This window comes from Pogoniulus pusillus, unplaced genomic scaffold (genome assembly GCF_015220805.1).
Source record: "Pogoniulus pusillus isolate bPogPus1 unplaced genomic scaffold, bPogPus1.pri scaffold_244_arrow_ctg1, whole genome shotgun sequence".
Lineage (NCBI taxonomy): Eukaryota > Metazoa > Chordata > Aves > Piciformes > Lybiidae > Pogoniulus > Pogoniulus pusillus.
In genome coordinates this window covers 5,093-29,284 of record NW_026974668.1, presented here as the reverse complement: position 1 = coordinate 29,284, position 24,192 = coordinate 5,093, and the positions used below count along the sequence as shown (strand labels likewise).

The 24,192-nt window shown below is 60.7% G+C and overlaps 1 protein-coding gene and 1 long non-coding RNA gene across 2 annotated transcripts; both read left to right on the top strand.

The window, feature by feature from the left end:
* Positions 1 to 1,083: 1,083 nt before the first annotated feature.
* LOC135174054 (DNA-directed RNA polymerase II subunit RPB1-like) lies at positions 1,084 to 22,800 on the top strand. The gene is given in 8 exon segments (XM_064141309.1): positions 1,084 to 1,316; positions 6,239 to 6,448; positions 7,641 to 7,809; positions 9,411 to 9,505; positions 10,109 to 10,312; positions 17,671 to 17,844; positions 17,846 to 17,894; positions 22,427 to 22,800. Coding segments are annotated over 8 exon segments (1,446 nt in total). The 5' UTR covers positions 1,084 to 1,145.
* LOC135174055 (uncharacterized) lies at positions 4,404 to 5,719 on the top strand. The gene is made up of 3 exons (XR_010301696.1): positions 4,404 to 4,571; positions 4,614 to 4,854; positions 5,520 to 5,719. It is a non-coding gene; the product is annotated as an uncharacterized LOC135174055 (long non-coding RNA).
* Positions 22,801 to 24,192: the final 1,392 nt, after the last annotated feature.

Genomic DNA, 24,192 nt, shown 5'->3' with positions numbered 1-24,192 from the left:
CCCTCCAGCTGCCTCCACCTCTCCCTCCAGCTGCCTCCACCTCTCCCTCCAGCTGCCTCCATCCCCCTCCAGCTGCCTCCATCCCCCTCCAGCTGCCTCCATCCCCCTCCAGCTGCCTCCATCCCCCTCCAGCTGCCTCCATCCCCCTCCAGCTGCCTCCATCCCCCTCCAGCTGCCTCCATCCCCCTCCAGCTGCATCCCCCCTTTCCTCCAGCTGCCTCCACCCCCCTCTAGCTGCCTCCACCCCCCTCTAGCTGCCTCCATCCCCCTCTAGCTGCCTCCCCCCCCCCTCCAGCTGCCTCCATCTCTCTCTCCCTCCACCCCCCTCTAGCTGCCTCCACCTCTCCCTCCACTCCCTCCAACTCCCTCTAGATACCTCCATCTCCTCCTCTCCCTACCTCCACCCTCACCCTCCACCATCTCCACCCCCATCTCAGCCACCTCCAAACCCTCCCTCCCTCTCCCCTTCCCTCCCTCCCTCCCCTTTCCTCTCCTTCCCTCCCTCCTTCTTCCTCCCTCTCTCCCCTCTCCCTCCTCCCCCTCCCTCCCTCTCCCTCCCCTCCCTCCCTCCCTCCCTCTCCCTCCCTTCCCCTCCCTCTCCCTCTCTCCCCCTCTCCCTCTCTCCCTCTCCTCCCCTCCCTCTCCCCTCCCTCCTCTTCCCTCTCCCTCCCTTCCCTCCCTCCCTCCCTCTCCCTCCCTTCCACTCCCTCCCTCCCTCTCCCTCCCTCCCTCTCCCTCCCTCCCTCTCCTCTCCCTCCCTCTCCTCTCCCTCCCTCCCTCTCCCTCCCTCACCCCTCAAACCCTCCTCTCCCTCCCTCCTCTCCCTCCCTCCCTCTCCCTCCCTCCCTCTCCTCTCCCTCCCTCTCCTCTCCCTCCCTCTCCTCTCCCTCCCTCTCCTCTCCCTCCCTCTCCTCTCCCTCCCTCTCCTCTCCCTCCCTCTCCTCTCCCTCCCTCTCCTCTCCCTCCCTCCACCTCCATCCCTCCACCTCCCTCCACCTCCCTCCCTCCACCTCCCTCCCTCCACCTCCATCCCTCCACCTCCATCCCTCCACCTCCCTCTCTCCACCTCCCTCTCTCCCTCTCTCCCTCTCCCTCTCCCCTGCAGCGTCACCACCCCTTACAACGCCGACTTCGACGGGGACGAGATGAACCTGCACCTGCCCCAGAGCCTGGAGACCAGGGCAGAGATCCAGGAGCTGGCCATGGTGCCCAGGATGATTGTCACCCCCCAGTCCAACAGGCCTGTGATGGGCATCGTGCAGGACACCCTCACGGCCGTGCGCAAGTTCACCAAGAGGGATGTCTTCCTGGAGCGCGTCAGTGCCCGCCTGGGCCCCGGGGGCAGGCTCTGGGGGGGAGAGCAGGGGCTGGGGGAGGGCTGGGGGAGGGTGGAGGAGGTCTGAGTGAGGTTGGAGGAGGTTGGATGAGGTCTAGAGGAAGGTTCTTGGAGCTGAAGAGGGTCTGAGTGAGGTTGGATGAGGCTGGATGAGGTCTAGAGGAAGGTCCTTGGATCTCAGGAGGGTGTGGGTGAGGTTGGATGAGGTCTGAGTGAGGTTGGATGAGGTCTAGAGGAAGGTCCTTGGATCTCAGGAGGGTGTGGGTGAGGTTGGATGAGGTCTGGGTGAGGTTGGACGAGGTCTGAGTGAGGTTGGATGAGGTCTGGGGGAGGTTGGATGAGGTCTGGGTGAGGTTGGACGAGGTCTGAGTGAGGTTGGAGGAGGTCTGGGGGAGGTTGGAGGAGGTCTGGGGGAGGTTGGAGGAGGTCTGGGGGAGGTTGGAGGAGGTCTGGGGGAGGTTGGAGGAGGTCTGGGGGAGGTTGGATGAGGTCTAGAGGGATGTCTTCCTGGAGCACGTCAGTGCCAGGCTGGGCCCCGGGGGCAGGCTCTGGGGGGGTCTGCAGGGGCTGGGGGAGGTCTGGGGGAGGGTGGAGGAGGTCTGGGGGAGGTTGGAGGAGGTCTGGGGGAGGTTGGGTGAGGTCTAAAGGAAGGTTCTTGGAGCTGAGGAGGGTCTGAGTGAGGTTGGAGGAGGTCTGGGTGAGGTTGGAGGAGGTCTGGAGGAAGGTTCTTGGACCTGAGGAGGGTCTGGGGGAGGTTGGATGAGGTCTAGAGGAAGGTTCTTGGACCTGAGGAGGGTCTGAGTGAGGTTGGAGGAGATCTAGGGGAAGGTTCTTGGATCTCAGGAGGGTGTGGGTGAGGTTGGATGAGGTCTGAGTGAGGTTGGAGGAGATCTAGAGGAAGGTTCTTGGATCTCAGGAGGGTCTGGGTGAGGTTGGATGAGGTCTGGGTGAGGTTGGATGAGGTCTAGAGGAAGGTTCTTGGATCTCAGGAGGGTCTGAGTGAGGTTGGATGAGGTCTGGGTGAGGTTGGACGAGGTCTGGGGGAGGTTGGAGGAGGTCTGGGTGAGGTTGGATGAGGTCTAGAGGACGGAACTTGGACCTCAGGAGGGTCTTGGTGAGGTTGGATGAGGTCTGAGTGAGGTTGGAGGAGGTCTGGGGGAGGTTGGAGGAGGTCTAGAGGGATGTCTTCCTGGAGCGCGTCAGTGCCCGGCTGGGCCCCGGGGGCAGGCTCTGGGGGGGACAGCAGGGGCTGGGGGAGGTCAGGAGGAGGTTGGAGGAGGTCAGGAGGGGTTGGAGGAGGTCAGGAGGAGGTTGGAGGAGGTCAGGAGGAGGTTGGATGAGGTCTGGGGGAGGTTGGAGGAGGTCTGGGTGAGGTTGGGTGAGGTTGGATGAGGTCTAGAGGAAGGTTCTTGGACCTGAGGAGGGTCTGAGTGAGGTTGGAGGAGATCTAGAGGAAGGTTCTTGGATCTCAGGAGGGTGTGGGTGAGGTTGGATGAGGTCTGAGTGAGGTTGGATGAGGTCTAGAGGAAGGTTCTTGGATCTCAGGAGGGTCTGAGTGAGGTTGGATGAGGTCTGGGTGAGGTTGGACGAGGTCTGGGGGAGGTTGGAGGAGGTCTGGGTGAGGTTGGATGAGGTCTAGAGGACGGAACTTGGACCTCAGGAGGGTCTTGGTGAGGTTGGATGAGGTCTGAGTGAGGTTGGAGGAGGTCTGGGGGAGGTTGGAGGAGGTCTAGAGGGATGTCTTCCTGGAGCGTGTCAGTGCCCGGCTGGGCCCCGGGGGCAGGCTCTGGGGGGGACAGCAGGGGCTGGGGGAGGTTGGAGGAGGTCTGAGGGAGGTTGGAGGAGGTCTGGAGGAAGGTTCTTGGACCTGAGGAGGGTCTGGGGGAGGTTGGATGAGGTCTAGAGGAAGGTTCTTGGACCTGAGGAGGGTCTGAGTGAGGTTGGAGGAGATCTAGGGGAAGGTTCTTGGATCTCAGGAGGGTGTGGGTGAGGTTGGATGAGGTCTGAGTGAGGTTGGAGGAGATCTAGAGGAAGGTTCTTGGATCTCAGGAGGGTCTGGGTGAGGTTGGATGAGGTCTGGGTGAGGTTGGATGAGGTCTAGAGGAAGGTTCTTGGATCTCAGGAGGGTCTGAGTGAGGTTGGATGAGGTCTGGGTGAGGTTGGACGAGGTCTGGGGGAGGTTGGAGGAGGTCTGGGTGAGGTTGGATGAGGTCTAGAGGACGGAACTTGGACCTCAGGAGGGTCTTGGTGAGGTTGGATGAGGTCTGAGTGAGGTTGGAGGAGGTCTGGGGGAGGTTGGATGAGGTCTAGTGGGATGTCTTCCTGGAGCGCGTCAGTGCCCGGCTGGGCCCCGGGGGCAGGCTCTGGGGGGGACAGCAGGGGCTGGGGGAGGGCTGGGGGAGGTTGGAGGAGGTCTGGGGGAGGTTGGAGGAGGTCTGGGGGAGGTTGGAGGAGGTCTAGAGGAAGGTTCTTGGAGCTGAAGAGGGTCTGGGTGAGGTTGGATGAGGTCTGAGTGAGGTTGGAGGAGGTTGGAGGAGGTCTAGAGGAAAGTTCTTGGAGCTGAAGAGGGTCTGAGTGAGGTTGGATGAGGTTGGATGAGGTCTAGAGGAAGGTTCTTGGATCTGAGGAGGGTCTGAGTGAGGTTGGATGAGGTCTGAGTGAGGTTGGATGAGGTTTGGGTGAGGTTGGATGAGGTCTAGAGGAAGGTTCTTGGACCTGAGGAGGGTGTGGGTGAGGTTGGATGAGGTCTGAGTGAGGTTGGATGAGGTCTGGGGGAGGTTGGATGAGGTCTAGAGGAAGGTTCTTGGAGCTGAAGAGGGTCTGAGTGAGGTTGGAAGAGGTCTGAGTGAGGTTGGAGGAGGTCTGAGTGAGGTTGGATGAGGTCTAGAGGAAGGTTCTTGGTGCTGAAGAGGGTCTGGGTGAGGTTGGATGAGGTCTGGGTGAGGCTGGATGAGGTCTAGAGGAAGGTTCTTGGAGCTGAGGAGGGTCTGAGTGAGGTTGGATGAGGTTGGATGAGGTCTAGAGGAAGGTTCTTGGTGCTGAAGAGGGTCTGGGTGAGGTTGGATGAGGTCTTGGTGAGGTTGGATGAGGTCTAGAGGAAGGTTCTTGGAGCTGAGGAGGGTCTGGGTGAGGTTGGATGAGGTCTGGGTGAGGTTGGATGAGGTCTAGAGGAAGGTTCTTGGTGCTGAAGAGGGTCTGGGTGAGGTTGGATGAGGTCTGAGTGAGGTTGGATGAGGTCTAGAGGAAGGTTCTTGGACCTGAGGAGGGTCTGAGTGAGGTTGGAGGAGGTCTAGAGGAAGGTTCTTGGAGCTGAAGAGGGTCTGGGTGAGGTTGGATGAGGTCTAGAGGAAGGTTCTTGGTGCTGAAGAGGGTCTGGGTGAGGTTGGATGAGGTCTGGGTGAGGTTGGATGAGGTCTAGAGGAAGGTTCTTGGATCTCAGGAGGGTCTTGGTGAGGTCTTGAGGTTTGGTGGGGACCCTTTTGAAGGGTCTATTGGTAGAACCTGAAGGTCCTTATGAGGTCTCTGGGCCCTGGAGCCCTCTTGCTGACCTCTTTGCTGCCTGTGCCCTGGCAGGGGGAGGTGATGAACCTGCTGATGTTCCTCTCCACCTGGGATGGGAAGGTTCTGGGTCACTTTAAAGGCTCTGTGGTAGAACCTGAAGGTCATTATGAGGTCTCCTTGCCCACAACAGAGGTTCTGAGTGGCTGTGGGTCCTGTTAGGGTAGAACCTGAAGGTCCTTATGAGGTCTCCTTGCCCACAACAGAGGTTCTGGGTCACTTTGGAACCTCTTAAGGTAGAACTTGAAGGTCCTTATGAGGTCTTCTTGACTACTACAAAGGTTCTGGGTCCCTTTGGAACCTCTTAAGGTAGAACCTGAAGGTCCTTATGAGGTCTCCTTGCCCAACCTCAAGCTTCTGGGTCACTTTGGAACCTCTTAAGGTAGAACCTGAAGGTCCTTATGAGGTCTCCTTGCCCACAACAGAGGTTCTGGGTGGCTGTGGGTCCTGTTAGGGTAGAACCTGAAGGTCCTTATGAGGTCTCCTTGACCACCCCAGAGGTTCTGAGTGGCTGTGGGTCCTGTTAGGGTAGAACCTGAAGGTCCTTATGAGGTCTCCTTGACTACTGCAAAGGTTCTGGGTCAGTTTGGAACCTCTTAAGGTAGAACCTGAAGGTCCTTATGAGGTCTCCTTGACCTCAACAGAGGTTCTGGGTCAATTTAAAGGCACTTGAGGTAGAATTTGGAGGTCCTTATGAGGTCTCCTTGCCCACAACAGAGGTTCTGAGTGGCTGTGGGTCCTGTTAGGGTAGAACCTGAAGGTCCTTATGAGGTCTCCTTGACTACCACAAAGGTTCTGGGTCAATTTAAAGGCTCTGTGATAGAACTTGGAGGTCCTTATGAGGTCTCTGGGCCCTGGAGCCCTCTTGCTGACCTCTTTGCTGCCTGTGCCCTGGCAGGGGGAGGTGATGAACCTGCTGATGTTCCTCTCCACCTGGGATGGGAAGGTTCTGGGTCACTTTAAAGGCTCTGTGGTAGAACCTGAAGGTCCTTATGAGGTCTCCTTGCCCACAGCAGAGGTTCTGGGTCCCTTTGGAACCTCTTAAGGTAGAACCTGAAGGTCCTTATGAGGTCTCCTTGACCACCCCAGAGGTTCTGAGTGGCTGTGGGTCCTGTTAGGGTAGAACCTGAAGGTCCTTATGAGGTCTCCTTGAGCACCCCAGAGGTTCTGGGTCACTTTGGAACCTCTTAAGGTAGAACTTGAAGGTCCTTATGAGGTGCTCCTTGACTACCACAAAGGTTCTGGGTCAATTTAAAGGCTCTGTGATAGAACTTGGAGGTCCTTATGAGGTCTCTGGGCCCTGGAGCCCTCTTGCTGACCTCTTTGCTGCCTGTGCCCTGGCAGGGGGAGGTGATGAACCTGCTGATGTTCCTCTCCACCTGGGATGGGAAGGTTCCCCAACCTGCCATCCTCAAGCCTCGACCCCTCTGGACTGGCAAACAAATCTTCTCCCTCATCATCCCTGGGCACATCAACTGCATCCGCACCCACAGCACCCACCCCGACGACGAGGACAGTGGCCCCTACAAGCACATCTCCCCTGGGGACACCAAGGTGGCCCCCCAAGGGGGGCTGGGGGGGTGATGGGAGGGGTCTGAGGGGGGGTTGGGTGGCAGTTGGAGAGGTCTGAGGGGGGTTGGGTGGGAGTTGAGGGCATCTGAGGGGGGTTTGGAGGGAGTTGAGGAAGTCTAAATGGGAGTTGAGGGCATCTGAGGGGGGTTTGGAGGGAGTTGAGGGCATCTGAGGGGGGTTGGGTGGGAGTTGAGGGCATCTAAGTGGGAGTTGAGGGCATCTGAGGGGGGTTTGGTGGGAGTTGAGGGCATCTAAGTGGCAGTTGAGGGCATCTAAAGGGGAGTTGAGGGCATCTGAAGGGGGTTTGGTGGCACTGAGAGGGCATCTGAAGGGGTTTGGTGGGAGTTGAGGGCATCTAAGTGGGAGTTGAGGGCATCTAAAGGGGTTGGGTGGCACTGGGAGGGCATCTAAATGGGAGCTGAGGGCATCTAAAGGGGTTTGGTGGCAGTTGGAGAGGTCTAAGGGGGGTTGGGTGGGAGTTGAGGGCATCTAAAGGGGGTTTGGTGGCACTGAGAGGGCATCTAAAGGGGTTTGGTGGCACTGAGAGAGCATCTAAAGGGGTTTGGTGGCACTGAGAGGGCATCTAAAGGGGTTTGGTGGCACTGGGAGGGCATCTAAAGGGGGTTTGGTGGCACTGAGAGGGCATCTAAGTGGGAGTTGAGGGCATCTAAATGGGAGCTGAGGGCATCTAAGGAGGTTTGGTGGCAGTTAGAGAGGTCTAAGGGGGGTTGGGTGGGAGTTGAGGGCATCTAAAGGGGGTTTGGTGGCACTGAGAGGGCATCTATAGGGGTTGGGTGGCAGTTGAGGGCATCTAAGTGGCAGCTGAGGGCATCTAAAGTGCCTTGGTGGCCCTGGGCTGGCACCTGAGGGTGCTTTGGTTGGAGCTGAGGGCACCTGAGGGTGGCTTTGATGCCACTTGCAGGGCACCTGAGGCTGCTTTGGTGCAGCTGAGGGCACCTGAGGGTGACTTTGATGCCACTTGCAGGGCACCTGAGGCTGCTTTGGTTGGCGCTGAGGGCACCTGAGGGTGGCTTTGATGCCACTTGCAGGGCACCTGAGGCTGCTTCGGTGCAGCTGAGACCCCCTGAGGAGGCTCTGCCAGCACTCAGGACGGGCACAGGAGTGCCCTGCTGGGTGCCAGGCTGCCCTTGCCCGAGCTGTGCCCACCCTGCAGGTGGTGGTGGAGAATGGGGAGCTGATCATGGGCATCCTCTGCAAGAAGTCCCTGGGCACCTCTGCGGGCTCCCTGGTGCACATCTCCTACCTGGAGATGGGGCACGACACCACCAGGCTCTTCTACAGCAACATCCAGACTGTCATCAACAACTGGCTGCTGATCGAGGGTGGGCACCTGGGCACCCCCTGGCTGGCAGGGCAGGGGGCGTGGGGGGGCATGGAGGGCGATTGGGTGGCATGGGAGGGCGATTGGGGGGCATGGGAGGGCGATTGGGGGGCATTGAGGGGTGATTGGGGGGCATTGAGGGTGATTGGGTGGCATGGGAGGGCGATTGGGGGGCATTGAGGGGTGATTGGGGGGCATTGAGGGGTGATTGGGGGGCATTGAGGGTGATTGGGGGGCATGGGAGGGCGATTGGGTGGCATTGAGGGGGGCTTGAGGGGCATGGAAGGGCACTGGGGTGGCATTGAAGGGTGCTTGGGTGGCATGGGAGGGTGATTGGGGGGCATGGGAGGGTGATTGGGGGGCATTGAGGGGTGATTGGGGGGCATTGAGGGTGATTGGGGGGCATGGAAGGGCACTGGGGTGGCATTGAAGGGTGCTTGGGTGGCACTGAGGGGTGCTTGGGTGGCATTGAGGGGTGCTTGGGTGGCATGGAAGGGCACTGGGGTGGCATTGAGGGGTGCTTGGGTGGCATTGAGGGGTGCTTGGGGGGCATGGAAGGGCACTGGGGTGGCACTGAGGGGTGTTTGGGTGGCACTGAAGGGTGCTTGGGAGGCATGGGAGGGCGATTGGGTGGCATTGAGGGGTGCTTGGGTGGCATTGAGGGTGATTGGGGGGCATGGAAGGGCACTGGGGTGTCATTGAGGGATGATTGGGTGTCATTGAGGGATGATTGGGTGTCATTGAGGGGTGCTTGGGTGGCATTGAGGGGTGCTTGGGTGGCATTGAGAGTGATTGGGTGGCATTGAGGGGTGCTTGGGTGGCATTGAGGGTGATTGGGAGGCATGGAAGGGCACTGGGGTGGCATTGAAGGGTGGTTGGGTGGCATTGAGGGGTGATTGGGTGGCATTGAGGGGTGATTGGGGGGCATGGAAGGGCACTGGGGTGGCATTGAAGGGTGCTTGGGTGGCATTGAGGGGTGATTGGGTGGCATTGAGGGTGATTGGGAGGCATGGAAGGGCACTGGGGTGGCACTGAGGGGTGATTGGGTGGCATTGAGGGTGCTTGGGTGGCACTGAGGGGTGCTTGGGGGGCACTGAGGGGTGCTTGGGTGGCATTGAGGGTGCTTGGGTGGCATTGAGGGTGATTGGGAGGCATGGGAGGGTGCTTGGGTGGCATTGAGGGTGATTGGGAGGCATGGAAGGGCACTTGGGTGGCATTGAGAGGTGCTTGGGTGGCATGGGAGGGTGATTGGGAGGCATGGAAGGGTGCTTGGGTGGCATTGAGGGGTGCTTGGGGGGGCATTGAGGGTGATTGGGGGGCATGGAAGGGCACTGGGGTGGCATTGAAGGGTGGTTGGGTGGCATTGAGGGGCGCTTGGGTGGCATTGAGGGGTGCTTGGGTGGCATTGAGGGTGCTTGGGTGGCATTGAAGGGGGCTTGGGTGGCACTGAGGGATGCTTGGGTGGCACTGAGGGGTGCTTGGGTGGCACTGAGGGGTGCTTGGGTGGCATTGAGGGGTGCTTGGGTGGCACTGAGGGCTGCTAGGCCCAAGGTTGGCACCACCCAGGGTGGGCACCAGAGCTGCAGGCTGTGCCCCCCCCAGGTCACACCATTGGCATTGGGGACTCCATCGCCGACGCCAAGACCTACCAGGACATCCAGAACACCATCAAGAAGGCCAAGCAGGATGTGATAGAGGTGGGGGCACCCTGGGGGGCACCTTGGGGGGCACCTCGAGGTCCTCCAGGCCCTGCTGAGCTCCTCCATGGGACCTGGAGCTGCCTCCAGGCCCTGCTGAGGTCCTCATAGGACCTTGAGCTGCCTCCAGGCCCTGTTGAGGTCCTCATGGGACCTTGAGCTGCCTCCAGGCCCTGTTGAGGTCCTCATGGGACCTTGAGCTGCCTCCAGACCCCATTGAGGTCCTCATGGGACCTTGAGCTGCCTCCAGACCCTATTGAGGTCCTCATGGGACCTTGAGCTGCCTCCAGGCCTCATCCTGCTGCCTCCAGGCCCTGCTGAGCTCCTCCATGGGACCTTGAGCTGCCTCCAGACCCTGCTGAGGTCCTCCAAGGGACCTTGAGCTGCCTCCAGACCCTATTGAGGTCCTCATAGGACCTTGAGCTGCCTCCAGCCCCTCTCAACCTCCTCCCCCCAACCCTTACCCTGCCCCTTCAGGCCTCATTTCGATGCCATCCTCACCCCTACCCTTTAGCCCCTGCCGCGGTTCTGTGCCAACTGTGCCAACTGTGCCAGCTGAAGGCTGCCCCTCCCCCCCTCCCCCACCCCCCTTTGTGCTGGCAGGTGATAGAGAAGGCTCACAACAACGAGCTGGAGCCAACCCCTGGCAACACCTTGAGGCAGACCTTCGAGAACCAAGTGAACAGGATCCTGAACGATGCCCGCGACAAGACAGGCTCCTCCGCCCAGAAGTCCCTCTCTGAGTACAACAACTTCAAGTCCATGGTGGTCTCAGGCGCCAAAGGCTCCAAGATCAACATCTCCCAGGTCTGGAGAACATCTCTGAGGGCTCTGGAGGGGGTCAGGAGGTCCCAGGAGGTGGTTTGAAAGCGTTGGGAGAGGTCCGGGAGGGTTTAGGGTAGGACTGTGAGGGAGGAAGGAGGTTCAGGAGGGGCTTAGGAGGGGCTCAGGAGGGTTCCAGATGGGTCAAGGAGGGTTCCAGAAGGGTCTCAAGAGGGTTCCAGGAGGGTTCCAGGTCTGGAGAACATCTCTGAGGGCTCTGGAGGGGGTCAGGAGGTCCCAGGAGGTGGTTTGGAAGCGTTGGGAGAGGTCCGGGAGGGTTTAGGGTAGGACCGCGAGGGAGAAAGGAGGTTCAGGAGTGGCTCAAGAAGGTTCCAGAAGGGTCAAGGAGGGTTCCAGAAGGGTCAAGGAGGAGCTCAGGAGGGTCTCAAGAGGGTTCCAGGAGGGTTCCAGGTCTGGAGAACATCTCTGAGGGTTCTGGAGGGGGTCAGGAGGTCCCAGGAGGTGGTTTGGAAGCGTTGGGAGAGGTCCGGGAGGGTTTTAGGGTAGGACCGCGAGGGAGAAAGGAGGTTTAGGAGGGTCAAGGAGGGGCTCAGGAGGGTTCCAGGAGGGTCAAGGAGGGTTCCAGAAGGGTCTCAAGAGGGTTCCAGAAGGGTTCCAGGTCTGGAGAACATCTCTGAGGGCTTTGGAGGGGGTCAGGAGGTCCCAGGAGGTGGTTTGGAAGCGTTGAGAGAGGTCTGGGAGGGCTTAGGGTAGGACTGCGAGGGAGAAAGAAGGCTCAGGAGTGGCTCAAGAAGGTTCCAGAAGGGTCAAGGAGGGTTCCAGAAGGGTCAAGAAGGGGCTCAGGAGGGTCTCAGGAGGGTTCCAGGTCTGGAGAACATCTCTGAGGGCTCAGGAGGGGGTCAGGAGGTCCCAGGAGGTGGTTTGGAAGCGTTGGGAGAGGTCCGGGAGGGTTTAGGGTAGGACCGCAAGGGAGAAAGGAGGTTCAGGAGGGTCAAGGAGGGGCTCAGGAGGGTTCCAAGAGGGTCAAGGAGGGTTCCAGAAGGGTCTCAAGAGGGTTCCAGAAGGGTTCCAGGTCTGGAGAACATCTCTGAGGGCTTTGGAGGGGGTCAGGAGGTCCCAGGAGGTGGTTTGGAAGCGTTGAGAGAGGTCTGGGAGGGCTTAGGGTAGGACTGCGAGGGAGAAAGAAGGCTCAGGAGTGGCTCAAGAAGGTTCCAGAAGGGTCAAGGAGGGTTCCAGAAGGGTCAAGAAGGGGCTCAGGAGGGTCTCAGGAGGGTTCCAGGTCTGGAGAACATCTCTGAGGGCTCAGGAGGGGGTCAGGAGGTCCCAGGAGGTGGTTTGGAAGCGTTGGGAGAGGTCCGGGAGGGTTTAGGGTAGGACCGCGAGGGAGAAAGGAGGTTCAGGAGGGTCAAGGAGGGGCTCAGGAGGGTTCCAAGAGGGTCAAGGAGGGTTCCAGAAGGGTCTCAAGAGGGTTCCAGAAGGGTTCCAGGTCTGGAGAACATCTCTGAGGGCTTTGGAGGGGGTCAGGAGGTCCCAGGAGGTGGTTTGGAAGCGTTGGGAGAGGTCCGGGAGGGTTTTAGGGTAGGACCACGAGGGAGAAAGGAGGTTCAGGAGGGGCTCAAGAAGGTTCCAGAAGGGTCAAGGAGGGTTCCAGAAGGGTCAAGAAGGGGCTCAGGAGGGTCTCAAGAGGGTTCCAGGAGGGTTCCAGGTCTGGAGAACATCTCTGAGGGCTCAGGAGGGGGTCAGGAGGTCCCAGGAGGTGGTTTGGAAGCGTTGGGAGAGGTCTGGGAGGGTTTAGGGTAGGACCGCAAGGGAGAAAGGAGGTTCAGGAGGGTCAAGGAGGGGCTCAGGAGGATTCCAAGAGGGTCAAGGAGGGTTCCAGAAGGGTCTCAAGAGGGTTCCAGAAGGGTTCCAGGTCTGGAGAACATCTCTGAGGGCTTTGGAGGGGGTCAGGAGGTCCCAGGAGGTGGTTTGGAAGCGTTGGGAGAGGTCCGGGAGGGTTTAGGGTAGGACCGCGAGGGAGGAAGGAGGCTCAGGAGGGGCTTAGGAGGGTCAAGGAGGGTTCCAGAAGGGTCAAGGAGGGTTCCAGAAGGGTTTCAAGAGGGTTCCAGGAGGGTTCCAGGTCTGGAGGTCATCTCTGAGGGCTTTGGAGGGGGTCAGGAGGTCCCAGGAGGTGATTTGGAAGCGTTGGGAGAGGTCCGGGAGGGTTTAGGGTAGGACCGCGAGGGAGAAAGGAGGTTTAGGAGGGTCAAGGAGGGGCTCAGGAGGGTTCCAAGAGGGTCAAGGAGGGTTCCAGAAGGGTCTCAAGAGGGTTCCAGGAGGGTTCCAGGTCTGGAGGTTATCTCTGAGGGCTTTGGAGGGGGTCAGGAGGTCCCAGGAGGTGGTTTGGAAGCGTTGGGAGAGGTCTGGGAGGGTTTAGGGTAGGACCGCGAGGGAGAAAGGAGGTTCAGGAGGGGCTTAGGAGGGTCAAGGAGGGGCTCAGGAGGGTTCCAAGAGGGTCAAGTAGGGGCTCAGGAGGGTCTCAAGAGGGTTCCAGGAGGGTTCCAGGTCTGGAGATGATCTCTGAGGGCTTCAGGAAGGGTTTGGAGGTGGTCAGGAGGTCCCAGGAGGTGGTTTGGAAGCGTTGGGAGAGGTCCGGGAGGGCTTAAGGAAGCACCACGAGGGAGAAAGAAGGTTCAGGAGTGGTTTAGGGGGGTCAAGGAGGGTTCCAGAAGGGTCTCAAGAGGGTTCCAGGAGGGTTCCAGGTCTGGAGAACATCTCTGAGGGCTCTGGAGGGGGTCAGGAGGTCCCAGGAGGTGGTTTGGAAGCGTTGGGAGAGGTCCGGGAGGGTTTAGGGTAGGACTGCGAGGGAGAAAGAAGGCTCAGGAGTGGCTCAAGAAGGTTCCAGAAGGGTCAAGGAGGGGCTCAGAAGGGTCTCAGGAGGGTTCCAGGTCTGGAGAACATCTCTGAGGGCTTTGGAGGGGGTCAGGAGGTCCCAGGAGGTGGTTTGGAAGCGTTGGGAGAGGTCTGGGAGGGCTTAGGGTAGGACTGCGAGGGAGAAAGGAGGTTCAGGAGGGGCTTAGGAGGGTCAAGGAGGGGCTCAGGAGGGTTCCAGGAGGGTCAAGGAGGGTTCCAGAAGGGTCTCAAGAGGGTTCCAGGAGGGTTCCAGGTCTGGAGAACATCTCTGAGGGCTCTGGAGGGGGTCAGGAGGTCCCAGGAGGTGGTTTGGAAGCATTGGGAGAGGTCCGGGAGGGCTTAGGGAAGCACCGCGAGGGAAGAAGGAGGTTTGGGAGGGGCTCAGGAGGGTTCCAGGAGGGTCAAGGAGGGTTCCAGAAGGGTCAAGGAGGGTTCCAGAAGGGTCTCAAGAGGGTTCCAGAAGGGTTCCAGGTCTGGAGATCATCTCTGAGGGCTCTGGAGGGGGTCAGGAGGTCCCAGGAGGTGGTTTGGAAGCGTTGGGAGAGGTCCGGGAGGGTTTAGGGTAGGACCGCGAGGGAGGAAGGAGGTTCAGGAGGGGCTTAGGAGGGTCAAGGAGGGTTCCAAGAGGGTCAAGGAGGGGCTCAGGAGGGTCTCAGGAGGGTTCCAGGTCTGGAGAACATCTCTGAGGGCTCAGGAGGGGGTCAGGAGGTCCCAGGAGGTGGTTTGGAAGCGTTGGGAGAGGTCTGGGAGGGTTTAGGGTAGGACCGCAAGGGAGAAAGGAGGTTCAGGAGGGTCAAGGAGGGGCTCAGGAGGGTTCCAAGAGGGTCAAGGAGGGTTCCAGAAGGGTCTCAAGAGGGTTCCAGAAGGGTTCCAGGTCTGGAGAACATCTCTGAGGGCTTTGGAGGGGGTCAGGAGGTCCCAGGAGGTGGTTTGGAAGCGTTGGGAGAGGTCCGGGAGGGTTTAGGGTAGGACCGTGAGGGAAGAAGGAGGTTTAGGAGGGTCAAGGAGGGGCTCAGGAGGGTTCCAGAAGGGTCAAGGAGGGTTCCAGAAGGGTCTCAAGAGGGTTCCAGGAGGGTTCCAGGTCTGGAGAACATCTCTGAGGGCTTTGGAGGGGGTCAGGAGGTCCCAGGAGGTGGTTTGGAAGCGTTGGGAGAGGTCCGGGAGGGTTTAGGGTAGGACTGCGAGGGAGAAAGGAGGTTCAGGAGGGGCTTAGGAGGGTCAAGGAGGGGCTCAGGAGGGTTCCAAGAGGGTCAAGGAGGGTTCCAGAAGGGTCTCAAGAGGGTTCCAGAAGGGTTCCAGGTCTGGAGAACATCTCTGAGGGCTTTGGAGGGGGTCAGGAGGTCCCAGGAGGTGGTTTGGAAGCGTTGGGAGGGGTCCAGGAGGGTTTAGGGTAGGACCATGAGGGAGAAAGGAGGTTTGGGAGGGGCTCAGGAGGGTTCCAGGAGGGTCTCAGGAGGGTTCCAGGTCTGGAGATGATCTCTGAGGGCTTGAGGGAGGTTTGGGGACATTAAGGAGGTCCATGGAGGTCATCTGGCAGCTTTGGGAGGGCTCCAGGAGGTCTCCTACACCCCCTGGGGACCTTCATTGTGTGCCCCAAAGAGCTGTTATGGGCTCTGGGGCTGCTCCTGCTCCACCTCCCCACCCATGATCTCCTCTCCACCTCCCCACCAGGTCACAGTGCTGGTGGCCAACATCTCCTAGACCCTTTGCTGTCCCCTACACCCCCTGGGGACCTTCTTTGTGTGCTCCAAAGAGCTTTTAGGGGGTCTGGGGCTGCTCCTGCTCCACCTCCCCACCCATGATGTCCTCTCCACCACCCCACCAGGTCACAGTGCTGGTGGCCAACATCTCCTGGACCCTTTCCTGTCCCCTGCACCTCCTGGGGACCTTCTCTGTGTGCCCCAAAGAGCTGTTAAGGGCTCTGGGGCTGCTCCTGCTCCACCTCCCCACCCATGATGTCCTCTCCACCACCCCACCAGGTCACAGTGCTGGTGGCCAACATCTCCTAGACCCTTTGCTGTCCCCTGGGGACCTTCTCTGTGTGCCCCAAAGAGCATTTACAGGCTCTGGGGCTGCTCCTGCTCCACCTCCTTGTTCTTGGTGTCCCTTCAGCCTCCCCACCCACTCCTGCTGCTGGTGGCCAACACCTCCTAGACCCTTTCCTGTCCCCTGGGGACCTTTCTCTGTGTGCCCCAAAGAGCTGTTATGGGCTCTGGGGCTGCTCCTGCTCCACCTCCCCACCCATGGTCTCCTCTCCACCACCCCACCAGGTCACAGTGCTGGTGGCCAACATCTCCTGGACCCTTTGCTGTCCCCTACACCCCCTGGGGACCTTCTCTGTGTGCCCCAAAGAGCTGTTATGGGGTCTGGGGCTGCTCCTGCTCCACCTCCTCACCCATGATGTCCTCTCCACCTCCCCACCCAGTCCTGGTGGTGGTGGCCAACATCTCCTAGACCCTTTGCTGTCCCCTGGGGACCTTCTCTGTGTGCCCCAAAGAGCATTTACAGGCTCTGGGGCTGCTCCTGCTCCACCTCCTTGCTCTTGGTGTCCCTTCAGCCTCTCCAACCACTCCTGGTGCTGGTGGCCAACATCTCCTAGACCCTTTGCTGTCCCCTGGGGACCTTCTCTGTGTGCCCCAAAGAGCTGTTATGAGGTCTGGGGCTGCTCCTGCTCCACCTCCCCACCCATGGTCTCCTCTCCACCTCCCCACCAGGTCACAGTGCTGGTGGCCAACATCTCCTAGACCCTTTCCTGTCCCCTGGGGACCTTCTCTGTGTGCCCCAAAGAGCTGTTATGGGCTCTGAGGCTGCTCCTGCTCCACCTCCTTGCTCTTGGTGTCCCTTCAGCCTCCCCAACCACTCCTGCTGCTGGTGGCCAACATCTCCTAGACCCTTTGCTGTCCCCTGGGGACCTTTCTCTGTGTGCCCCAAAGAGCTGTTATGGGCTCTGAGGCTGCTCCTGCTCCACCTCCCCACCCATGATCTCCTCTCCACCTCCCCAACCACTCCTGCTGCTGGTGGCCAACATCTCCTAGACCCTTTGCTGTCCCCTGGGGACCTTCTCTGTGTGCCCCAAAGAGCTGTTATGGGCTCTGGGGCTGCTCCTGCTCCACCTCCTCACCCATGATGTCCTCTCCACCACCCCACCAGGTCACAGTGCTGGTGGCCAACATCTCCTGGACCCTTTGCTGTCCCCTACACCCCCTGGGGACCTTCTCTGTGTGCCCCAAAGAGCTGTTATGGGCTCTGGGGCTGCTCCTGCTCCACCTCCTTGCTCTTGGGGTCCCTTCAGCCTCTCCAACCACTCCTGGTGCTGGTGGCCAACATCTCCTAGACCCTTTGCTGTCCCCTACCACCCCCTGGGGACCTTCTTTGTGTGCTCCAAAGAGCTGTTATGGGGTCTGGGGCTGCTCCTGCTCCACCTCCTTGCTCTTGGGGTCCCTTCAGCCTCTCCAACCACTCCTGGTGCTGGTGGCCAACATCTCCTAGACCCTTTGCTGTCCCCTACCACCCCCTGGGGACCTTCTTTGTGTGCTCCAAAGAGCTGTTATGAGGTCTGGGGCTGCTCCTGCTCCACCTCCTCACCCATGATGTCCTCTCCACCACCCCACCAGGTCACAGTGCTGGTGGCCAACATCTCCTAGACCCTTTGCTGTCCCCTGGGGACCTTCTTTGTGTGCTCCAAAGAGCTTTTAGGGAGTCTGGGGCTGCTCCTGCTCCACCTCCTTGCTCTTGGTGTCCCTTCAGCCTCCCCACCCACTCCTGCTGCTGGTGGCCAACATCTCCTAGACCCTTTGCTGTCCCCTGGGGACCTTCTCTGTGTGCCCCAAAGAGCTGTTATGGGCTCTGGGGCTGCTCCTGCTCCACCTCCTTGCTCTTGGTGTCCCTTCAGCCTCCCCAGCCACTCCTGCTGCTGGTGGCCATCATCTCCTAGACCCTTTGCTGTCCCCTGGGGACCTTCTCTGTGTGCCCCAAAGAGCTGTTATGAGGTCTGGGGCTGCTCCTGCTCCACCTCCCCACCCATGATCTCCTCTCCACCTCCCCACCAGGTCACAGTGCTGGTGGCCAACATCTCCTAGACCCTTTGCTGTCCCCTACACCCTCTGGGGACCTTCTCTGTGTGCCCCAAAGAGCTGTTATGGGCTCTGGGGCTGCTCCTGCTCCACCTCCTTGCTCTTGGTGTCCCTTCAGCCTCCCCACCCACTCCTGCTGCTGGTGGCCAACATCTCCTAGACCCTTTCCTGTCCCCTGGGGACCTTCTCTGTGTGCCTCAAAGAGCATTTACAGGCTCTGAGGCTGCTCCTGCTCCACCTCCTTGCTCTTGGTGTCCCTTCAGCCTCCCCACCCACTCCTGCTGCTGGTGGCCAACACCTCCTAGACCCTTTGCTGTCCCCTGGGGACCTTTCTCTGTGTGCCCCAAAGGCTCTGGGGCTGCTCCTGCCCTCCTTGCCCCCCCACTCCCTGACCCCGTGGCGCCCCCCTGCCGCCAGGTGATCGCCGTGGTGGGGCAGCAGAACGTGGAGGGCAAACGCATCCCCTTCGGCTTCAAGCACCGCACCCTGCCCCACTTCATCAAGGACGACTACGGCCCCGAGAGCAGAGGCTTCGTGGAGAACTCCTACCTGGCAGGGCTCACCCCCACCGAGTTCTTCTTCCACGCCATGGGGGGGGCGAGAAGGACTCATCGACACTGCCGTCAAGACAGCCGAGACCGGTAGGGAGCGGCCCCGGCCCCGGCCCGGCCCCTGCGCGGCTGCTCCTCTGCCTTTTTCCCCTCCCCTGCTCCTCCTCTGCCTCCTGCCCCCTCCCCTGCTCCTCCTCTGCCTCTTTCCCCTCCCCTGCTCCTCCTCTGCCTCTTTCCCCTCCTCGGTCCCTCCGCGGCTGCTCCTCTGCCTCCTTCCCCCTCCTCGGCCCCTCCCCTGCTCCTCCTCTGCCTCTTTCCCCTCCTCGGCCCCTCCGCGGCTGCTCCTCTGCCTCTTTCCCCTCCCCTGCTCCTCCTCTGCCTCTTTCCCCTCCCCTGCTCCTCCTCTGCCTCTTTCCCCCTCCCCTGCTCCTCCTCTGCCTCTTTCCCCTCCCCTGCTCCTCCTCTGCCTCCTTCCCCCTCCCCTGCTCCTCCTCTGCCTCCTTCCCCCTCCCCTGCTCCTCCTCTGCCTCTTTCCCCTCCCCTGCTCCTCCTCTGCCTCTTTCCCCTCCCCTGCTCCTCCTCTGCCTCCTTCCCCCTCCCCTGCTCCTCCTCTGCCTCCTTCCCCCTCCCCTGCTCCTCCTCTGCCTCTTTCCCCTCCCCTGCTCCTCCTCTGCCTCTTTCCCCTCCCCTGCTCCTCCTCGGCCCCTCCGCGGCTCCTCCTCTGCCTCCTGCCCCCTCCTCGGTCCCTCCCCTGCTCCTCCTCTGCCTCTTTCCCCTCCCCTGCTCCTCCTCTGCCTCTTTCCCCTCCCCTGCTCCTCCTCTGCCTCTTTCCCCTCCCCTGCTCCTCCTCTGCCTCTTCCCCCTCCCCTGCTCCTCCTCTGCCTCCTTCCCCCTCCCCTGCTCCTCCTCTGCCTCCTTCCCCCTCCCCTGCTCCTCCTCTGCCTCCTTCCCCCTCCCCTGCTCCTCCTCTGCCTCCTTCCCCCTCCCCTGCTCCTCCTCTGCCTCCTTCCCCCTCCCCTGCTCCTCCTCTGCCTCCTGCCCCCTCCTCGGTCCCTTCCCTGCTCCTCCTCTGCCTCTTTCCCCTCCCCTGCTCCTCCACTGCCTCCTTGCCCGGCCCCTCCGCGGCTCCTCCTCTGCCTCTTTCCCCCTCCCCTGCTCCTCCTCTGCCTCTTTCCCCCTCCCCTGCTCCTCCTCTGCCTCTTTCCCCCTCCCCTGCTCCTCCTCTGCCTCTTTCCCCTCCCCTGCTCCTCCTCTGCCTCTTTCCCCCTCCCCTGCTCCTCCTCTGCCTCCTTCCCCCTCCCCTGCTCCTCCTCTGCCTCCTTCCCCCTCCCCTGCTCCTCCTCTGCCTCTTCCCCCTCCCCTGCTCCTCCTCTGCCTCTTTCCCCTCCCCTGCTCCTCCTCTGCCTCTTTCCCCTCCCCTGCTCCTCCTCTGCCTCCTTCCCCCTCCCCTGCTCCTCCTCTGCCTCCTTCCCCCTCCCCTGCTCCTCCTCTGCCTCTTCCCCCTCCCCTGCTCCTCCTCTGCCTCCTTCCCCTCCCCTGCTCCTCCTCTGCCTCTTTCCCCTCCCCTGCTCCTCCTCTGCCTCTTTCCCCTCCCCTGCTCCTCCTCTGCCTCTTTCCCCTCCCCTGCTCCTCCTCTGCCTCCTTCCCCCTCCCCTGCTCCTCCTCTGCCTCTTTCCCCTCCCCTGCTCCTCCTCTGCCTCCTTCCCCCTCCCCTGCTCCTCCTCTGCCTCCTTCCCCCTCCCCTGCTCCTCCTCTGCCTCCTTCCCCCTCCCCTGCTCCTCCTCTGCCTCCTTCCCCCTCCCCTGCTCCTCCTCTGCCTCCTTCCCCCTCCCCTGCTCCTCCTCTGCCTCCTTCCCCCTCCCCTGCTCCTCCTCTGCCTCCTTCCCCCTCCCCTGCTCCTCCTCTGCCTCCTGCCCCCTCCTCGGTCCCTTCCCTGCTCCTCCTCTGCCTCCTTCCCCCTCCCCTGCTCCTCCTCTGCCTCCTGCCCCCTCCTCGGTCCCTTCCCTGCTCCTCCTCTGCCTCTTTCCCCTCCCCTGCTCCTCCACTGCCTCCTTGCCCGGCCCCTCCGCGGCTCCTCCTCTGCCTCTTTCCCCCTCCCCTGCTCCTCCTCTGCCTCTTTCCCCCTCCCCTGCTCCTCCTCTGCCTCTTTCCCCCTCCCCTGCTCCTCCTCTGCCTCCTTCCCCTCCCCTGCTCCTCCTCTGCCTCTTTCCCCTCCCCTGCTCCTCCTCTGCCTCCTGCCCCCTCCCCTGCTCCTCCTCTGCCTCTTTCCCCTCCCCTGCTCCTCCTCTGCCTCCTTCCCCCTCCCCTGCTCCTCCTCTGCCTCCTTCCCCCTCCCCTGCTCCTCCTCTGCCTCTTCCCCCTCCCCTGCTCCTCCTCTGCCTCCTTCCCCTCCCCTGCTCCTCCTCTGCCTCTTTCCCCTCCCCTGCTCCTCCTCTGCCTCTTTCCCCTCCCCTGCTCCTCCTCTGCCTCTTTCCCCTCCCCTGCTCCTCCTCTGCCTCTTTCCCCTCCCCTGCTCCTCCTCTGCCTCCTTCCCCCTCCCCTGCTCCTCCTCTGCCTCTTTCCCCTCCCCTGCTCCTCCTCTGCCTCCTTCCCCCTCCCCTGCTCCTCCTCTGCCTCCTTCCCCTCTTCGGCCCCTCCGCGGCTCCTCCTCTGCCCTGTCAGCACACTTGGCACCCTGGCAGTGAGCTGGCACCCCCTGGCAGCACCCTGGCTGCGAGCTGGTGCCCTGTCAGCACGCTTGGCACCCTGGCAATGAGCTGGCACCCCCTGGCAGTGCTCTGTCAGCACACTTGGCACCCTGGCAGCATGCTTGGCACCCTGGCAGCACTCTTGGCACCCTAGCCATGAGCTGGCACCCCCTGGCGGTGCCCTGCCAGCACACTTGGCACCCTGGCAGCATGCTTGGCACCCTGGCAGTGAGCTGGCACCCCCTGGCAGTGCCCTGCCAGCACGCTTGGCACCCTGGCCATGAGCTGGCACCCTCTGGTGGTGCCCTGCCAGCACACTTGGCACCCTGGCCGCAAGCTGGCACCGTGGCAATGAGCTGGCAGTGCCCTGTTGCCAAGCTTGGCACCATGGCAATGAGCTGGCACTGTGGCCATGAGCTGGCACCCCCTGGTGGTGCCCTGCCAGCACGCTTGGCACCCTGGCAGCGAGCTGGCACCCCCTGGCAGTGCCCTGTCAGCATGCTTGGCACCCTGGCAATGAGCTGGCACCATGGCAATGAGCTGGCACCCCCTGGTGGTGCCTTGTCAGCATGCTTGGCACCTTGGCAGCATGCTTGGCACCCTGGCAGGATGCTTGGGACCCTGGCACTGAGCTGGCACCGTGGCAGTGAGCTGGCACCCCCTGGCGGTGCCCTGTCAGCACGCTTGGCACCCTGGCAGTGAGCTGGCAGTGCCCTGCCACCAAGCTTGGCACCCTGGCAGCGAGCTGGCACCATGGCAATGAGCTGGCACCCCCTGGTGGTGCCCTGTCAGCACACTTGGCACCCTGGCAGCGAGCTGGCACCCCCTGGCAGTGCCCTGCCAGCACGCTTGGCATCCTGGCAGCGAGACGGCACCATGGCAACGAACTGGCAGTGCCCTGCCACCAAGCTTGGCACCCTGGCAATGAGCTGGCACCCCCTGGCGGTGCCCTGTCAGCACGCTTGGCACCCTGGCAGTGAGCTGGCACCCCCTGGCAGCACCCTGGCTACGAGCTGGTGCCCTGGCAGCGAGCCGGCACCGTGGCAACGAACTGGCAGTGCCCTGCCACCGAGCTTGGTGCCCTGTCAGCAAGCTGGCACCCCCTGGCTGTGCCCTGGCAGCGAGCTGGCACACCTGGCAGTGCCTTGTCACCAAGCTTGGTGCCCTGTCAGCAAGCTGGCACCCCCTGGCAGTGCTCTGCCAGCATGCTTGGCACCCTGGCAGTGAGCTGGCACCCCCTGGCGGTGCCTTGTCAGCACACTTGGCACCCTGGCAGCGAGCCGGCACCCTGGCAATGAGCTGGCACCTCCTGTTGGTACCCTGTTACCAAGCTTGGCACCCTGGCAGTGAGCTGACACCCCCTGGTGGTGCCCTGTTACCAAGCTTGGCACCCTGGCAGCGAGCCAGCACCGTGGCAATGAACTGGCAGTGCCCTGCCACCAAGCTTGGCACCCTGGCAGCACGCTTGGCACCCTGGCAGCATGCTTGGCACCCTGGCAATGAGCTGGCACCCCCTGGCAGTGCTCTGCCAGCACACTTGGCACCCTGTCAGCACACTTGGCACCCTGGCAATGAGCTGGCATCCCCTGGCGGCGCTCTGCCAGCACGCTTGGCACCCTGGCAGCATGCTTGGCACCCTGGCAATGAGCTGGCATCCCCTGGCGGCGCTCTGCCAGCACCACTTGGCACCCTGGCAGCGAGCCAGCACCCTGGCAATGAGCTGGCACCCCCTGGTGGTGCCCTGCCAGCACACTTGGCACCCTGGCAGCACGCTTGGCACCCTGTCAGCACGCTTGGCACCCTGGCAACGAGCTGGCAGTGCCCTGCCACCGAGCTGGGCGCACCCTGACCACGACCACCTCCCCCCCACCCACCCCCTCCCCCGTGGGTGCCCCGTGCCAGCCCGGTGCCAGCCTGTGCCCGCTGTGCCCGCAGGCTACATCCAGCGGCGGCTGATCAAGTCGATGGAGTCGGTGATGGTGAAGTACGACTCCACCGTGCGCAACTCCATCAACCAGGTGGTGCAGCTGCGCTACGGCGAGGACGGCCTGGCCGGGGAGAGCGTCGAGTTCCAGAACCTGGCCACCCTCAAGCCCTCCAACAAGGCCTTCGAGAAGAAGTCAGCAGCCTCCTCGACCCCCTCTCCCCCTCACCTCACCCACCTCCTACCCTTGCCTGGCACCAGGGACCCCGGAGGGTGGCACCAGGGACCCTGGGGGTGGCTTAGAAACCAACCTGAGGGCTTCAAAGTTGCCTTTCGTAGCTTAGAACCCAACTTGAGTCACTTAAAGTTCTCCTTTGTGGCTTAGGAGCCAAGTTGAGGGCTTTAAAGTTCTCATTTGTCACTTAGAATCCAACTTGAGGGCCATAAAGTTCTTCTTTGTGGCTTAGAACCCAACTTGAGGTCCTCAAAATTGCCTTTCATGACTTAGAACCCAAGTTGAGGGCTTCAGAGTTCTCCATCATGGCTCAGAAACCAACTTGAGTCACTTAAAGTTCTCCTTTCACGGCTTAGAATCCAACTTGAGGTCTTCAAAGTTCCTCTTCGTAGCTTAGAACCCAACTTGAGAGCTTCAAAGTTCTCCTTTGTAGCTTAGAATCCAACTTGAGAGCTTCAAAGTTCTTTTTTGTGGCTTAGAATCCAACTTGAGGGCTTCAAAGTTCCTCTTTGTAGCTTAGAACCAAACTTGAGGGCATTAAGGTTCCTGTTTGTAGCTTAGAACCCAAGTTGAGGGCTTCAAAGTTCCTTTTTGTGGCTTAGAATCCAACTTGAGTCACTTAAAGTTCTCCTTTTGTGGCTTAGAACCCAACTTGAGGTCCTCAGAGTTCCCTTTCGTAGCTTAGAACCCAACTTGAGAGCTTCAAAGTTCTCCTTTCATGGCTTAGAACCCAACTTGAGGTCCTCAAAGTTCCTCTTTGTAGCTTAGAACCCAACTTGAGTCACTTAAAGTTCTCCTTTCATGACTTAGAACCCAACTTGAGGGCTTCAAAGTTGCCTTTCATGGCTTAGAAACCAACTTGAGGGCTTCAGAGTTCTTCTTCGTAGCTTAGAACCCAACTTGAGAGCTTCAAAGTTCCTCTTTGTAGCTTAGAACCCAACTTGAGAGCTTCAAAGTTCCTCTTTGTAGCTTAGAACCCAACTTGAGAGCTTCAAAGTTCCTCTTTGTAGCTTAGAACCCAACTTGAGGGCTTCAAAGTTCCTCTTTGTAGCTTAGAACCCAACTTGAGGGATTTAAGGTTCTTCTTTGTGGCTTAGAACCCAACTTGAGTCACTTAAAGTTCTCCTTTCGTGGCTTAGAACCCAACTTGAGGGCTTCAAAGTTCTCCTTTCATGGCTTAGAACCCAACTTGAGGTCCTCAAAGTTGCCTTTCGTGGCTTAGAACCCAAGTTGAGGGCTTCAGAGGTCTTCTTTGTGGCTTGGAACCCAACTTGAGTTACTTAAAGTTCTCCTTTCATGGCTTAGAATCCAACTTGAGGTCTTCAGAGGTCTTCTTTGCAGCTTAGAACTCAACTTGAGGTCCTCAAAGTTCTCCTTTCACGGCTTAGAACCCAACTTGAGGGCTTCAAAGTTCTTCTTTGTAGCTTAGAACCCAACTTGAGTCACTTAAAGTTCTCCTTTGTAGCTTAGAACCCAACTTGAGGTCCTCAAAGTTCTCCTTTGTAGCTTAGAACCCAACTTGAGGTCCTCAAAGTCGAGTTC